Source organism: Orcinus orca, chromosome 1, assembly GCF_937001465.1.
Source record: "Orcinus orca chromosome 1, mOrcOrc1.1, whole genome shotgun sequence".
Lineage (NCBI taxonomy): Eukaryota > Metazoa > Chordata > Mammalia > Artiodactyla > Delphinidae > Orcinus > Orcinus orca.
Genome location: NC_064559.1, coordinates 158,549,211 through 158,567,146, shown reverse-complemented (window position 1 = coordinate 158,567,146; position 17,936 = coordinate 158,549,211). Strand labels below are relative to the sequence as shown.

Sequence of the window (17,936 nt, the reverse complement as noted above, 5' to 3'; positions counted from 1 at the left end):
ATAAGTATTTCAACACTTGCTTGTTAGACTTACTGTAATGAATAATAAAATAATATATATAAGTATGATGTCTGTAGTTTGCCCTTAATAAAGATTAGTTCTAAGAAGTCAATAATTAATGATCAGTATGTTCTTAATTTATAAGGGAAGGTTTTGTGGAGAATTTGGCAGTTGGGATGGTTCTTAAAGGTTGGATACGAGTTGATAAAAGAGGTGTCTGAATAGCGAGAGGAAGTAAGCAGCATGAGCAGAGGCTTGGAATTTCAAAATGCCAGATAGTAACTTAAAGATGTTTTGAGACAAGAACCAGTATATGGGCATTGTGTTAAAGTAGCCTTCGCATAATTAATTGGTCTGCCATCACAAACTGCTTAGTGTTGCACATTCAGTAAGTGGAAAATCAGGGACTCAAAAATTCAAATCTTTTTGAACTAAAAATCCTTGCTATATCATACTGATAATATTGACATCCTTCCTACATCATCATTCACTGAGAATCTGCTAGGTGCAGTTACATTGAGAATACAAAAATGAATAAGATATGGTACTTTCTAAGAGAGAGACAGCGGTAGGTTTGTGTGTGTGTATACATGTGCCTGTACTGTGGGTAATGTTTTGCGGCAGTCACTCAATGTGTATGTGCTTTGGAGATGTTAATCTGCTTTTCCCATGATTATCTCATACTTGGGAGTAGTATCTCCTTGGGTGGAGATGCTAGCATTTAAAGAATAGTGGTATAATACAGCTGTTAAATGCAAAAAATCTACTTAATGTAGTGTTCTAACGCTGGAGGATGTCTGGATTAGAGTTCGGTGATTGATAACATATCATTCACCAATGTGGCACACCTTCCCAATGGATTAATGAATATATTTGACTATATGTGATTTTCACTTGCTGATTAAGAAACCTGTGTCTGTAGTGTACCTATTTGGGTCTTCTCACAGTTTTGTAGTCAACTGCTAGCTAAATAGTGGTTGTTTACTATTTACTAAATGGAATTACCTTTATATCATTTAAAATGATTTAAGGTTAACAACCTACCTTAACCAAGTTGTGAGGCAATACACAGTAGGAGCCCAGAACATGGATTATGGAGCCAGTCTGCCTGGGTTCCAGTCCAGACTCTGCTATTCATTACCTGGGTGACCATTGCCTCTGTTTTGCTAGCTGTAAAGTGGGGATGATAATAATAACTGCTCCATTGTTGTATTTGGTATGTAGTAGACACTGTCAATTGTTAGTTATTAAAGATCCATTATCCCTTATTTGTAATTTTGAAGTTAAAAAAAAAAACTATAAAGTGGCAGTTTTTGTTTGATTTTTTTTTTTTTTTTTTTTTTTGCGGTACGCGGGCCTCTCACTGTTGTGGCCTCTCCCGTTGCGGAGCACAGATTCCAGACGCGCAGCCTCAGCGGCCATGGCTCACGGTCCCAGACGCTCCGCGGCATGTGGGATCTTCCCAGATCGGGGCACGAACCCGTTTCCCCTGCATCGGCAGGCGGACTCTCAACCACTGTGCCACCAGGGAAGCCCGTGGCAGTTTTTATATAACTCATTTGACATCAAAGCCTGACCTAACCAATGTCTTTGCAATATATAGTCCGTTTTTGGTTCTGTACTTGACCTTAAGTTATTTATATTTAGCTTGTAAAAGTCCTTGGTAAAATATAGACATTTGTTATTATTATTGTTTTATGATACTTATTGGACAGTATAGTTGACAGTCTTTCTCATGAAGTAAAAATAAACTTGGATATCTTATGATTAGTATTATCAACTAATTAATTAAAAACTAATTAAGGGACTTCCCTGGTGGTCCAGTGGTTAAGACTCTGTACTTCCAATGCAGGGGGTGCAGGTCTGATCCCTGGTTGGGGAACTAAGATCCCACATGCCACGCAGCATGGCCAAAAAAAAAAACACACTAATGTTAATAACTAATTAATGTTAGCAATATTTATTGAATGTTTATGTGTGCCAGGTACTATACAGGTTATTTTATGTTCATTATTTTCTTTATTCCAACAGTCCTTTAGGTGACAGTATTGATTCTGTTTTTAATGTACTGAAGCTTAGGGAGGTTGAGTCATTTGCTCGGGGTTACACAGTCACTCAGTGTGCTAGCAGTGCTAGGATTCAGACCTCATCTCTCTGACTTTTTAGGTAACTTCTGTGTTCTTTTCCTCCACCTATACTATCTCTATAATTTAGAAAAATTTCATAAGGATTTTATTTCATAAGGAAATAAAATCACTGATATACTAAAGTGTATTTTTATTTTGCTTTTTTTACCTTTCATCTTAGGTGCTGGAAAGCCCCCTATGTTTGGTGATTATGAAGCTCAGAGACACTGGCAGGAGATTACTATTAATTTACCCATCAAACAATGGTATGGATAATTTTAACTTGATTTTATTGTTTATCGGTCAGTTAATGTAGATTATTTGAAGATACTTAAAAGGAAAATATGCTATTTCTTCATCTTCAGAATCCTCATCTTCCTGTATACTGATGTCACTTATATTACCCTGTGTATTTTCGGTTCATTTTGAAATTTCATCCTCCTGAAAGTTACCCATATATTTAGTTACCAGCTGGAATCTGGTGCTGAACTAGAACTTTGAGGATAGGACACTGTATGCCATGGAAGCTCCTCAGGACATAAACTGTGGAAGTTTATGGACTAAGAGTATTTCTTCTGGAGGTTTCGCAAAGCTTCCTCCTGTAAGGAACATATGAGATGAAAAAAAAGCAGTAGCTTAGTGGTGAAGAGTGTAGGGCTAGAGTCAGACTGCCAGACTTCAGATCAAGGCTTGTACCCTTTACTAGCAGTGTGAGATTTTGCAAGTTATTTAACTATCTCTGCCACAGTTTTATCACTCATAGAATGGAAATAATAGAATACATATTTCACTGGGTTATTGTGAGGATTGAATAAAATGATTCATTTAAAGCACTTTAGACCAGTGCCTGAAGTGTAATGAGTTCTCAATAAATGTTAGCTGTAGTTATATCTCACAGAAATCCATGCAGTGTCATTTTTGTTGAACACATTCTGATAACAATTGATGACAGTATTTTTTTACTTATTAGGTGCCTGGTAGATTATTGATTAAACCTGGCTATACAAACTGTTTATATTGTTCTGTTGATTGCTTTGGTCACTGCTTTTTTTTTTTTTTTTGCGGCACGTGGGCCTCTCACCGCCGTGGCCTCTCCCGCTGTGGAGCACAGGCTCCGGACGCACAGGCCCAGCGGCCATGGCTCACGGGCCCAGCCGCTCCACGGCATGCGGGACCCCTGGGGCACGAACCCGTGTCCCCTGCGTCGGCAGGCGGACTCTCAACCACTGCGCCACCAGGGAAGCCCTGGTCACTGCTTTTATATACCTCCTTTCTGAGAGAGTTACATACAAGAACTTCATATTAAACTCTCTATTAGTAGGTTGGCTGTACCCTAGTCCAAGTTTGGAGTATTTAAAATAGAGGTCAGCTGAATATTTGATACTATTCTTTTTTTTTAATAGGTGTGTGCATGTTTGTTTATTTATTTACTTGACCTCACTGCGCAGCTTGTGGGGTCTTAGTTCCCTGACCCGGTACTGAACCTAGGCCATGGCAGTGAAAGTGCCGAGTTCTAATGTTTAAATGGTGTGATTTCTTTTTTTTCCCCTAGTTTGAAGTTCATTGCTGTATGATTCATAATGACTATCATTGAAAAAGATATATCTCAATGGCACAGTTTATAAAACAGAAAATATATCCTTGGGACAGGTTCACTGTTATCAACAGTGGATATAAATCTATATTGGAAATAACATTTCTAATATTCTGAATTTTTTGGCTAATTTTGTCAAATATGATTAGTTTACCATTATTGTTACCTAGCAATGTGGCTGAGGAATGGTTTCTCATTTAACTTCAGTTTTCCAAGAGTGGGGACTTCCCTGTTGGTCCACTGGTTAAGACTCCGTGCTCCCAATGCAGGGGGCCCCTGGTTCAATCCCTGGTCAGGGAACTAGATCCCACATGATGCAACTAAGAGCCCACATGCCACAACTAAAAATCCTGCATGCCGCAACTAAAGATACCGCATGCGGCAACTTAAAATGCCGTGCAGCCAAATAAATAAATATTAAAAATTTTTTTTTCCAAGAGTGAAATCTTTCTGTCTTCATCTAGAAAGTTAGCCATAGTGTACTCAAAACTTTCAAGTGACAAAGTTGTCTAAAATGTGAAATCAGGATCTATGAGGTAAACTTTTAAAATGTCAGTTTTGGGACTTTACTGGGGGCACAGTGGTTAAGAATCTGCCTGCCAATGCAGGGGACACAGGTTCGAGCCCTGGTCCGGGAAGATCCCACATGCTGCGGAGCAGCTAAGCCCATGCACCACAACTATTGAGCCTGTACTCTAGAGCCTGAGAGCCACAACTACTGAGCCTGTCTGCCACAACTACTGAAGCCCACGTGCCTAGAGACTGTGCTCCACAACAAGAGAAGCCACTGCAGTGAGAAGCCTGTGCACTGCAACGAAGACACAATGCACCAAAAATAAATAAATAAATTTGTAAAAAAAAAAAAAAAAGTCAGTTTTATAATTCTAAATTTAAACATTTATTCCATGTCAATACACATAGTTATAAGTAATAGAGGAAAATTGAACTTTTTTTCTTTAATTTTATAATGACAATTCCTTATGTGTGAAGTCAGGAGTACTTTTGGCATCAAGTAGTAGAAAGCCTAAGTAATAGTAGTTTAAGCAATAAAATAGTTAACTTAATAAGTAGGTCTTTGCAGGGCTGGTAAACTGGCTCAATGATAGCAATTAAGGGACTTCCCTGGTGGTCCAGTGGTCAAGACTCCGCACTCCCAATGCAGGGGGCCTGGGTTCGATCCCTGGTCAGGGAACTAGAGCCCACATGCATCAACGAAGATCCTGCGTGCTGCAACTAAGACTCAGCACAGCCAAATAAATAAATAAATATTAAAAAAATAATAGCAATCAAGGACTCAGGCTTTTCCATTTTTCTTCTCTTTCATTCATTCTTCTTGGCATGTTGGCTTTTCAGCCTGAGGCTTTTCACCCCATGATCAATAGATGACTGCCAGGGCTATCAGCACTGTGACTTTGTACAACCATATTCAAGGCAGGAATAATAGGAATACCTTATTTTTTTTATTTTTATTTTTTTTGCGGTACGCGGGCCTCTCACTGTTGTGGCCTCTCCCATTGCGGAGCACAGGCTCCGGACGCGCAGGCTCAGCGGCCATGGCTCACAGGCCCAGCCACTCCGCAGCATGTGGGATCCTCCCGGACCGGGGCACGAACCCGTGTCCCCTGCATCGGCAGGTGGACTCTCAACCACTGCGCCACCAGGGAAGCCCGAGCATGTTGCTTTTTAAAAAAAATCACAGGTTTATAAGTCAGGAATTGTGGGAATGACTTTATTTCAGCATTGTTTTTAATTATGAGAAGCCTGAAACACTCTAAATATCTTTTAGTAGGTGAATGATAAAGTACATTTCTCCTGTGTACATGTGTACGTGTTTTTCCTAGGTAGATTCCTAGAAGTGGAATCTCTAAAGTAGCCAGTTTTAATGGATACCAACACAAGAATATCTCTTTCCATATACCCTTACCAATATTTAATAATAACAATTAACACCAGACTTCTAAAATTTCCATTTCCTTGAGTACTTGTGTTGTTATCTTTTAATATATTTACTGACCATCACATTTTTTCTCAAATTTGCATATTTATATATTTCCCCCATGTTTCTGATGGATTGCTGATCTTTTTTGTAATGATTTATATGATTTTAAAATAAACAATTACATTAATTTTCTATGCTGTGTTAACAAGTGACCATAAATGGTACTTACTTAAACACACATTTATTATTGTAGTTTCTTTAGGTTAGAAGTCTGGGCACAGCTTAGTTCAATATTATGATCAGGGAGGGTCTCAGGAGGTTGCAGTCCAGTTGTCATCTGAGCCTGCAGTCTTATCAGAGGCTCAACTGGGGAAGGAACTGTTTCCAAGTTCCCTCAAGTTATTGGCAGAATTAATTTCCTTGCATTTACAAGACTAAGGGCTTTGGTTTCTTGTTGGAAGCTACCCTTATTTCCTAGGGTCTACTTGCAGTTTCTTGCCATGTGGCTTCTCCAGTATGCCCACTTACTAAAACATGACAGCTTGATTCTTCCAAGTCAGTGAAAGGGAGTCTCTGTAGCTTAGCCAGCAAGATGGAATCTTACATATACATAAAACATAAGCACAGGCGTGACCATCCTATCACGTTTGTCGTATTTTGTTGTTTACAAGCAAGTCACAGGTCTTGCCCACACTTGAGGGGAGGGGATTGATTGTACACACTTAAGGCAGGAACACCAGGAGATGGGTTCATGGGGATGACCTTAAAGTCTGTCTGCCACAGTATTCAACAGTATACAATAGTATTCTATATTTTAATCAGTTTTTGGTGTGTGTATATGTACAAAATAAATATCTTCTTCCTGTTCTTGTCTTTGAATTTTTCTTATGGTGTCTTTTGTTAAATAAATTTTTACATTTGATGTACAGAAGCTCTTTGAACTGTTCTTGAAACTTTTAAGTTTGGAGCTATTTATTTATTTTTAAATTTTATTTATTATTAATAAAAATTTTTTTTGGCTGTGTTGGATCTTCATTGCTGCGCACGGGCTTTCTCTAGTTGTGATGGGCGAGGGCTTCTCTTCGTTGCAGTGTGTGCGCTTCTGATTGCAGTGGCTTCTTGTTGCGGAGCACGGTTTCTAGGCACGCAGGCTTCAGTAGTTGTGGCACGCGGACTCAATAGTTGTGGCTCGTGGGCTCTAGAGCGCAGGCTCAGTAGTTGTGGTGCACGGGCTTAGTTGCTCCATGGCATGTGGGATCTTCCTGGACCAGGGCTCGAACCCATGTCCCCTGCATTGGCAGGTGGATTCTTAACCACTGTGCCACCAGGGAAGTCCTGGAACTATTTTAAATTAAAGTTTTTTTTTTGTAAAAAGCAAAAATACCCATGATATGTTAGAAAAAATTACATTTTGAAGTTAATGATAACACTCTTGAATATAATTTCGTTCCTTCCCATTCTGACCAGTTAGAGGAGCCTGTTAAGTTATGAACATTAGATCTAGCTTTCTTCCTTAATTCACAGAATTTTGCATGTAATAGGCTCTCATTACATGTTGGTTGAATTGTGTTCAAAGTGTTATTAATAAAAGTATACCTGTTTCATGCAATATTTCTTTCTTTGTAAACCAAATCTTTACGTGGTCTTTGACATTCATTTTTTATTTAAATTGTTATTTCATATTGTTTCTTTAATTTTTTAGACTGTCAGAAGCAAATTCTCTTTTTGTTGCATATTTTCTTTTGTATAAGTGTTGGTCATTAAGTTTACTAATAGTAGAGTGTTAACAAGTTCCGGTTTGCCTGTGAGAATCTTGGTTTGCCTCTATTGTTATGGCTTAATTATTTACAGCTTCTTTCTTAAGAGTACCTTGGTTTAGACAATAAATTATTTAGTCACACTACTCAATAACAACTTTTAATTGTGAGTTCACAAAAATTTTTAGGAGAGGGGAGAAGTTTAGGTGAATTTTTTTTAACCTTGTATAACATTTTTTCATGTTAATTAAGTTAAATGAAGTGAGATGTTAAATATAAGTATTTCTTGAATATTGATTGTTGGAATGGCGCTTTCTTTTTCCTTTTTCTTCAGGTATTTTAACGGCAGTGATAACAACTTACAGTATTGGGGATTGGACTATCCACCTCTTACAGCTTATCATAGTCTTTTATGTGCATATGTGTAAGTTTTTCTTCCTTAACATAACTTTAAATATTTATACCCTTAGCAGATGTAGTAAGGAAGAGTTTGTTGAATAGAGAAGAAATCGTTTGTAGCTACTATTGTATTATGGTTTGTAGAGCACCATACCTTTATAATTGGATTATAGGAAAGTTTATCAGAGTTTGACTATTTTCATAATTTTTTTGGAGGAAAGTCTAGAAAGAGATGCAAAAATCTAGCTTTGTTTTGAAGTAGAGATGTTACCAACTACGCATGGATTACTGAGAAATATATCTAATATGGTTAGTTGTGCATAGAAAAGCTTTTTTCCTGGAATGGCCCAAAGTAGATGAGAAATAAAGGTCTAAATGGTATTCTGACTAACCTGTCAAGTAAGAAACCAGAAGTACCGTAGTGTTTCACTTATGATTTAAGATCGGGATTGGAATTCCTTTTTCTTTTACAGAAATGGAATGGTTTATGGAAGATTAGGTGCTTCTATTTAGTGGAGAACCAGTTCTACTCTGTCTTGAAGTGTATCAGCAGAAATTTGAGGAACTTCTTCACATTATCTTCTGAACTCATTTTATTTGTTCTATTTCATATTTTGTAAAAATTAGCGTCCTGGATTAAAAATAAGTTTCCAAACTTCAGGATAATCAGATATACTTTGCAGTGTTCTGGAGAATGTAATATGATTGAAAACTTAATTTATCTTCAATAATTATGTTCAGTTTTATGCAATGATTTATGATTAATAGCTATTTATTGTAGCCTATTATGATAACTGAAAAGATTATAAATTATAAAACTATGATCCTCTTGTCAATATTAGTGTATTGCTCTTTACAAAGTAGATGTTTAATAAATGAAATGTGACATCAGATTGTTTTCACACTGGAAGAATCATGAAGGTAGGGCTTTTAGGTAACACGCTACATGGGTTTGTTGGAAGATAAGCATGGCAGATTCTGATAGCGTTAGTCAGTTTCACATGGTTAAATACAAAGAGTAAAGCTTAAGCCTTAACTCCATTGCTTTATAGGAGCAATGGCAACTTCTCAGAATAGATTCATATGTCCTCAGATGTCCTTATTGCTAAAAGTAATGGGGAATAAAGTGCATGTACATATGTTTGATTTGCAGGGCAAAGTTTATAAATCCAGACTGGATTGCTCTCCATACATCACGTGGATATGAGAGTCAGGCACATAAGCTCTTCATGCGTGCAACAGGTAAAAGAGCAATAGGCATTGAGTGTAAAATTTGATTAAAATGTTTTTTGAACTGATGACAGGTTCTATTATTGTCCTTACTTTTATAGTTGTGTAACTATAAATATGCATATATATGTATAATATGTGAGCAAATGTATATGTAAGCTAAAAAACAAAAGGGTAGAAACTAATAATTCTGGGTGCTTTACATTTACTATTATCTCTCTTAATAATTTGGACACGCAAATGAGGTAAATACTGTTGTTATCCTTACTTTAAGCTGAGGAAACTGAGGCCTAGTAAAGTGAGGCTAATATTAATAGCTCACCTGAAGTTGGTTAGCTCTAAATTAAAGTTTTATTTGTTTAGGCTGTTGCTTTAATAAATCCCTTTCACTTTTACAGTGAATTACAGCTGTATGTCATACATTGTATTGCTTTGCAGTGTTGCTAAATTAATCTTTAAAACAAATGTTTATTGAGCATTTATTGTGTGCTGTTTAAAAGTTGAAAGTAATAAGCTTAAATTTCTTTAAAAGCTTTACAAGACTTAGGCTTTAATGCTAGCCTGGGTCTTTTCCTTAATTAGTCTAAATCTAGTCAGGGTTTCTTCTCTTTACTATTCATCCAGTCATGGAATATCAGGCCCAAGAGATAACCTGTATTGCCTGTCTTTCCCTCTCCCACACCACTCCCTCTTCCCAAATGCTTTAATCCTTTTTGAACCACATACTCACCACATGATATTTAGCTTCTGAGCCAGTATCTGTATCTGCAGGGAACTTACAGCCTTTAGAGACTCTATTCTATTTTCAGAGAGCCCCAGTCATTAGAAATTTCCTTCCTTTTTTTTTAGAAATTCCCTTCTTATATTGAACCTTCACTAGTCATTTTAGGTTCTGTTTCCTTGGGCTACATAGAACAAGTCCGATCCTTTATATATCTAACACCCTCCAGACATTTGAAGTCATCCCCTCTCGAGGTTGAACATTCGTAAATACTTTAGCTGTTTCTTAGACGACCAGTTTCTTGAATGTGATTATGGTTTTGAGGCCTCCGGTTGTGCTCCTTCAAATATGTTACAGTTTGTCAGTGTCATCTAAAATGTGGCATCTGGAGCTGCAAATAGGATTGCATGCATCTAACACTGACAGTTTACTATCATTTATCTTATTGTGCACAAATATATATGTGTGGTACAAGAAAATAATAGGCTTTTTGGATAGCTATGTTGTACTGTTGAAGAACTTAATATATTAGTTTTTCTTTGTTCTAAAAGGACTGAACATTCAGAATTATGAATTGCTTTATTTTTTTTCCCACTTTTTTTCAGTTTCCTCCTCACCTGGACCTATCAAGCTCTTTGTAGGCATTAATTAGCAAAAATTTATGAATTTTTATAAATATTCACATTAAAAAAGATTCTCCTATGCATCTCCACATTTGAGGTATTGTTCACATCAGAAAATTTGGAGTATACAGATATTGAGGGGAAAATAAAAGTTTCCTTCCCTTGCTTTGAGTATTCTTAATTTTTATGTCCAAGTCAGAGCAAAGAGAGAACTGGTTTTAGATACAGCTAATTGATTTAATATGTGAATTTGTTAGAGAAAATTAAGAGACTCTAGTACTGTATCAGTTGAAATTAGGCACAGGTGAAGGGAATGGAAAGTGCTCAACGTGGAAAGGACTTGTCCAGAGTGGGTAGGAACCTCGTGTTAATAGAATTTCCACTCGGGGTTGGAGGAAGGCTGTTAATAGGTTATAGTAGACCCTGATGGACTCAACGCATAAAATCATTTGCTTGTTTTTTCAGTGTTAATTGCTGATTTGCTGATTTACATACCTGCAGTGGTTTTGTACTGCTGTTGTTTAAAAGAAATCTCAACTAAGAAAAAGGTATGTTTTGAAGTAACCTGACATTTCATCTCTGAAATGTTTTATTGCCTTAACTATTAAGTGTAGAGCTTAAGGAAGTCATGCTTTTGGGAATAGATAATAGGGAACAGTATATCTTCTGTCAATTTTCATTTAGAAACATTAACTTATCTTAGAGTAATTATTTTAATGTCCAAATATAGTAATAAGATGCACTGAATTTTAGAAGTTATATACTGCTGAATTGCACAGCATGCTAAATTTATTGCTTAACTGGTAAATCTGAATTTTGAGTTGGCTTGTGAGAATGACAACTGAAAGTCATTTTGAAAAGTTGCGATATATTCTCATATTCACAGTTAACAAATATGCTCTTTTTTTAAAAAAAATCAAACGGTTTGTGTTAGAATTTTATTTATTTATTATTTATTGGCTGCATTGGGTCTTTGTTGCTGCGTGCAGGCTTTCTCTAGTTGCGGTGAGCTGGGGCTACTCTTCGTTGCAGTGTGCGGGCTTCTCATTGTGGTGGCTTCACTTTGTTGCAGAGCACGGGCTCTAGGTGTGCAGGCTCAGTAGTTGTGGCTCGTGGGCTCTAAGTGTGCAGGCTCAGTATAGTTGTGGCTCATGGGCTCAGTAGTTGTGGCTTGTGGGCTCTAGAGTGTAAGCTCAGGAGTTGTGGCGCACGGGCTTAGTTGCTCCGCAGCATGTGGGATCTTCCTGGACCAGGGCTCGAACCCGTGTCCCCTGCATTGGCAGGCTGATTCTTAAACACTGAGCCACCACGGAAGTCCCATGACTATTCTCTTTGGTCATTTTATATAGATTAATCATTAGATTAATTTATCTGATTTGTATATCTAAAAGTGCTTTCTCAGACAAACACCTTTTAGGGATTTTTTTTCCTTTTTACTGAAGTATACTATGTCACTTCCATGAAGACTTTAGTGTTTAAAGAGTTGCTTTATAAAAATGGAGTATTTCGATAAATAGAAGGTAAGAGGGGAACATTTGCTACTGTGTTAAATGAAACTACACTTTTACCCGGTTTGATTCAAGTAACAGATTACTTTCTTATTTCACGATAATTTTCTTTACAGATTGCTAATGCATTATGCATATTGCTGTATCCAGGCCTTATTCTTATCGACTATGGACATTTTCAGTATCCTTTACTAATTTAGAAATGAAGTCAGATGCATATCATGAAATCTAGGCTCAGTTTGTATAATGTTGTCATCTAGTAATGTCTTATTTACTAGGGTTCTTGCTTATATAAACCATTTTTAAAATGGTAAAAGAATCTCTTCAGCAAGTGTTTAGTTGAAGGGTAAAGTACAAATTAAAAGTAGCAATGTTTTATCACAACTGTTTGGATTGGGAACAGAATGTTGGTAACTGATCAGGTGTTCTGGAGCTAATTCTGAGAAGGTGAAACATTTTCTATCTTTTGTAAATGTTTTCTGATGCTGACAAAAACAGTCTTCCAGTTTTTGAGTTTTAAAACAAAATGTTTCTTGAACAGATAGTGGTAGCTGGGAGCTTTAGGAAACTAAAATTGAATAAATCTATGTGGATTTTATGTGCGTAATTTTTGATACCTAAAATAAGGAACATTCAAATAAACAAATTATAGAGGAAAGTTGATAAAATCTGTACATGGCTCTCCAGTTTGTCTTCTAATGTATTAAATATTACTATCTGTCCCAAAGGAAAATAAACAATCCACACCATGATTGCTTAATTAATATTTTTTCCTTTTGGTGCCAGTCTGTTTTACTTATAAAATTAAAATGTGTATCTGTCAAAGGACTTGCAAAAATATTCAAATAGGTAGTTACTTCCATCATATTTTTTATTCAGTCCTCTTTCCTAATTGAGCCCTTTTTTTTGGCATTATAGGATCATGGCTTTTAGATAGTTTGATAATATCAAGAACACTGATAATAAAGAAAAGAAAAAAGTTGTTTACAAGATTTTTTTTTTTTTTTTTGCGGTACGCGGGTCTCTCACTGTTGTGGCCTCTCCCGTTGCGGAGCACAGGCTCCGGATGCGCAGGCTCAGCAGCCATGGCTCACGGGCCCAGCCGCTCCACGGCATGTGGGATCTTCCCGGACCGGGGCACGAAACTGTGTCCCCTGCATCGGCAGGCGGACTCCCAGCCACTGCGCCACCAGGGAAGCCCTACAAGATTTTTTTAATACTATATTTACTTTGAAATATTCTCATACAGAGAAGTACACAAAATGTAAATGAATTGGCTATTATCCATGTCGAGAAATAGAACATTGCCAGTATCCAAAACCACACCTGTACGCATCCCAAGTAGTTCTCCCTCCTCCTTTCTCAAAGATAGCCACGTAACTGACTGCTAGTACTATAGTTTGGTTCTCCCCCTTTTTTGAACTTTCTATGAAAAAGACAACACAGGGCTTCCCTGGTGGCGCAGTGGTTGAGAGTCTGCCTGCCGATGCAGGGGACACGGGTTCGTGCTCCAGTCCAGGAGGTTCCCACATGCCGCGGAGCGGCTGGGCCCGTGAGCCATGGCCGCTGAGCCTGCGCGTGCAGAGCCTGTGCTACGCAACGGGAGAGTCCACAACAGTGAGACGCCCATGTACCGCAAAAAAAAAAAAAAAAAGACAACACAGTAGGTATTCCTTTGTGCTTGGTGATTTTGGTTCAACATTCTGTTTGTGAGTTATTCGTGTAGTTGTATGTAGCTGTAGTTCGTTCTCTTTCATTGCTTTATAATATTCTATTGCATGAATACACATGATTTTATTAGATAGACATTGGAGTGTTTCCAGGTTTTGGCTATGATGACTATGTTGCTTTGACCTTTCTTGTAAATATCTCTTTGTACACATGTAAATATATTTCTTATGAGTGGAATTGCTGAATTATAGGGTGTGCACTTGCTTAATTTTAGATATTCCCATATGGTTTTTAAGCATGATCTACCAGTTAATACTCCTGTTAGCAATGATGTAGGAGTCCCAGGTGTTCACCTTCACCAGTTGTCAGTTATTTTCCTTTTAACCATTCTGGTAAATTCGTAGTGGTATCTTCTCCGTGATTTGAATCAAACTCTGGAAGCTTTGGGGATTATGTCATTTTGTAGGGACACCTTTTTTAAACCACTATTTACTTTACTTTCCTCATTTGTAAAATGGAGATGATATTAACTCTTACTTTTTAAGCTTTTTGAGAATTAAATGAATTCATATTTGTAAAGCATTTAAAGCAGTACTTGGGAGGTACTAAGCACTACATAAATATTTATTGCTATTACTAACTGTTACTGCTGCTGCTTTTGTTGTTCCTATTTGTTACTTTTCGGGCTCTGATTTTATAATGATTTGTTTGGGCAAAGGTATTTTTGACAGTTGTTTTGGACACTATGGGTCATTCATTTTGAAGACTCATGTTCTTCAGTTCTGGGAAATTCTCATAAATTATTTTTTTTGATAATTCTCTCCCTTCTTTCTTGAGCTTACTAGACGGATATTAGATCTTTCACCTCCATCTTGAGCATCTCTTTGTCATTTTGCGTTATAGTTTTGAAGATTGTCTTGCTTTATAAGTAACACTTCAGTTAAATTTCATTTGTTCTGTTAAGCATTTAATATCTTAAATTTCAGTTTACTCTTTTTTTTCCCCACTGTTCCCTGAATTATTTCCATTCTCCTAGGGGTCAGTCTTTTCTCCTCTTCACTTTGGTCCTTTTTCTGTCATAGGTGTTCCTTATATGTCTATTTGATCCTGGTGTATTTATTCTAAGAATAAGGCAGAAGAGAAAGCTGCATGTGAGCTTTCTATACATTTGGTCCACTATAGGGTACATGGCAGGATTCTGGCCAGTACTCTGGGATCCTTAAATGTCACAATGTGGAGGAATTTGCACTATAGTGTTGACTTCTACACTAGTTGCTCAGATAGTTTATTCCATTTCTTTGGAGAAATATTCCTTCTTTTGTTGCCTGGTAGTAAATGTTTTGGCTGCCAGATAATCTTTGCAAAGGAGTGAGGTGGGATTTGACATCTCCATCTAGGAGTTTTCAGTGCATCCTCTTGTTTTCTCTTCAACATACTCAAGCACTCCAACCTGCTTGTTTCCGCAGTTCTCTGGGGCTTGTAGGGTGGATTGGCTCCTTGCTAGCCTGAACTTCCTCTGTGCATTCACTAAGCTGTGGCTTCTTCTAGTTTATTTGTTGCCACTTCTCTGTCCTCTTTCCATCTTCTAGAAATGTGTTGAAATCTTCATCTCTTGTAATGCGTCTTCCTGTTCCCTTTATGGCTGTGAATTTATACTTAAAAAAATTCCCTATCATTTTAAGGGGGTCTCAGGAAGGAGAGGAGGTAAACATGAGTACTCAGCTCACCATTTTCAACTGAAAATCTAGTTGTGATATTGTTTTCATGTAAGTGTTATTAGTTTCTAATCAAGCACATATATTAATTTATATTATTGATGCATATTATAGAGGAAGAATAGTGATATCAGTAAGTTTGGTGTTTTTTTTTAACTTTTGGAGCATTGATTTTGGTATGTGTTATAGTAATATTGTGAAATAGCCTAGCAGAAAACAAAGCTATGTGTTAACTATTTAGAGCTCTTTTAAACCTAAACAAATCAGTTGCTCTGTTTAGTAGTAGATTTAATATATTTGAAGCCACTACATATAATTTCAAATTTGTTTATCAATTCAATACTTTTCAGCTTTTATTTAGAAATCGTTTTCATTATAATGTATCATTACAAAATCACATAAGAAAAATGTTCTATAAAATGCAAAATCTATCTCTTTTAATTATTGAGATAATTCCTTGACACAGGAACATATATAATTCTGTGAGTCTTGGCTTTGCCTTGTGGGGTGTTCTTGGAGTATCTTACGACTGGGACCTGCTGGGGTCCCTGGCGTTTTGCTTAGCTATAAATTATAAGCAGATGGAACTTTACCACTCCTTGCCATTTTTTTGTTTTTTACTTGGCAAGTGTTTTAAGAAAGGCCTCAAAGGAAAAGGGTGAGTGTCTTTTAAACAACAGAATTCAAAAAATTACTTCAGATAATTTATTTGGCATACTTACCTTTGTCTTCTGGTGATTTCTCATTAATGTGTTGGTGGCTATGGAGTAAATGGAAAGAGAGATCAAGTCATGTTCTATATTATTGTATTTTAAATCTTCCTAACTAGAGAAATATTTTGACCGATGTATATTTACTGGAGGTAATGTGAATTGGCTTGTTAGAACATTGCTGTAGGATTTCATCCCTTTAGAGCATATTACATTATATACTTATTAGAAATCCCAATTTGACATTTTTCTTCATAGCTGCATAGGAATGGCATCTAAGTTAAATGTTAAGAAGGATGGTGATAGTCTTCTTGTTGGGGAATTGCACATCTTAATAGTCGTGAATTTCTTAACTCTGATTTAAGTAGACTCTCATCTTAAACCCGTATTGGTGGCATAGATTTTTACTATACATTTTTACTATACATGACTATACATTTGCATTTATTATATTTATAGTAATGAGACGCAGATTGATTTCTCAGAATTACTAACCTCTCTCTATCTTACCAGTTCCCTTTGTTTCTGTTGTAGGTTTGTGTTGTTGATTAAACTGGCTTGTACTGTTGTGGCTTCCTTCATTCTCTGCTGGCTGCCATTCTTTACAGAAAGGGAACAAACCCTGCAAGTTCTAAGAAGACTCTTCCCAGTTGATCGTGGATTATTTGAGGCATGTTTAAAAACTTCTCTCGCTCCTTTCTGTTACAGTACCTTCCCTGTGACCTTTGGGGATTTCATGTAGAAGCACTTCAGCTGCTCTCCTCTGCAGTCATTCCTTGCCAGTTATTTAATCTGGTACATAAGCTATAGCTCATCTGGCATTTTCCAGTACATTGTACAAATAGGTAATATTTATGTCATCCTGAGATCCATAATTCAGTTATACATTTTTCTAATGAAATAGGGTTCATAATGAAAGACAGCATGAGAAGTTGCAGCTACAAAGGTAACAGCTTTGTGGGGTTTTTTTGGTTTATATTCTTTTTTTAGTCCTAGGAAATTATTTATTAAACTAATAATCATGTTTGCTTCAGAAAGATCTCATAATTCCTTATGAGGTATATAGCTTTCATCCATAGTAATTTTTAATGAGAATCATTCATTTCATTTCATTTAATGCCAGCTTAATCACTCTTGTTAAATTTTTATTGCATGGATAATTTGATTTAGAGTTAGTACTTAAATTAAACCATTTTTCTGAAACAAAAAGGTCTTTTAATAAAGTTAGACAGAGACAACATATTTATAGATAATTTGCTTTTGAATAAATATTTCTTTTAAAAAGAATTAGAAAAGCATATATATCTTTCTAGTTTTTGAGTATATGAAATGCTATAGAGTATCTTTCAGTGGATCTGTGGGAGGATGGAACCAGCATTTTGAAAGAGGCTAAGAAAGAATTTGGTGTTGTGAAGGAACAGAAATGTGTGCCCTGTATGTCAATGGGGATGATGATAGTGATAGTACTGATAATCATAAATAACCACTATTGCTATCACCACCACTTTCTTACTAGGTACCAGGCACTTCACATGTAATTTTGTTTGATCCTTAACCATAGTGCTGAAGTAGCTGTTATACCCACTTTACAGATCAGAAAACTGAGGTCAGAGATTCATATAGCTTTTGCATGGCAGAGCTGTAATTTGAACTTTGAGAATTGTGCTCCTAACTTCTTTATATATCCTCTAACCTTAATACCTATATAAAGAAGAGTTTAGTTCTCCATGTAAGCTGCCTGGTTATTTGCCTTGCCTTCTATTGGGTTGGCCAAAAAGTTAGTTCAGGGTTTTCCATAATATTTTACAGAAAACCCAAACGAACTTTTTGGCTAACCTAGTATTTCAGAAATGGTATTTATCATGATAGGTATAAAAATGAGTGTCATACACTTTTGATGGTGCTGTTGGTTACCTTCACTCACTTGTTGCCCTCAAAATCTG

General features: G+C 36.6%; 1 protein-coding gene across 2 annotated transcripts in view; it reads left to right on the top strand.

The window, feature by feature from the left end:
• The window catches only part of ALG6 (ALG6 alpha-1,3-glucosyltransferase), a 60,149-nt gene that overhangs the window by 18,293 nt on the left and 23,920 nt on the right, over positions 1-17,936 (top strand). For both annotated transcript variants that reach the window (XM_033409008.2, XM_033409005.2), the window contains 7 exons: positions 2,308-2,392; positions 7,751-7,840; positions 8,969-9,057; positions 10,855-10,937; positions 12,014-12,078; positions 15,756-15,941; positions 16,528-16,663. In XM_033409008.2, coding sequence (XP_033264899.1) covers positions 2,308-2,392; positions 7,751-7,840; positions 8,969-9,057; positions 10,855-10,937; positions 12,014-12,078; positions 15,756-15,941; positions 16,528-16,663 — 734 coding nt within the window. The remainder of the gene's footprint in view (positions 1-2,307; positions 2,393-7,750; positions 7,841-8,968; positions 9,058-10,854; positions 10,938-12,013; positions 12,079-15,755; positions 15,942-16,527; positions 16,664-17,936) is intronic.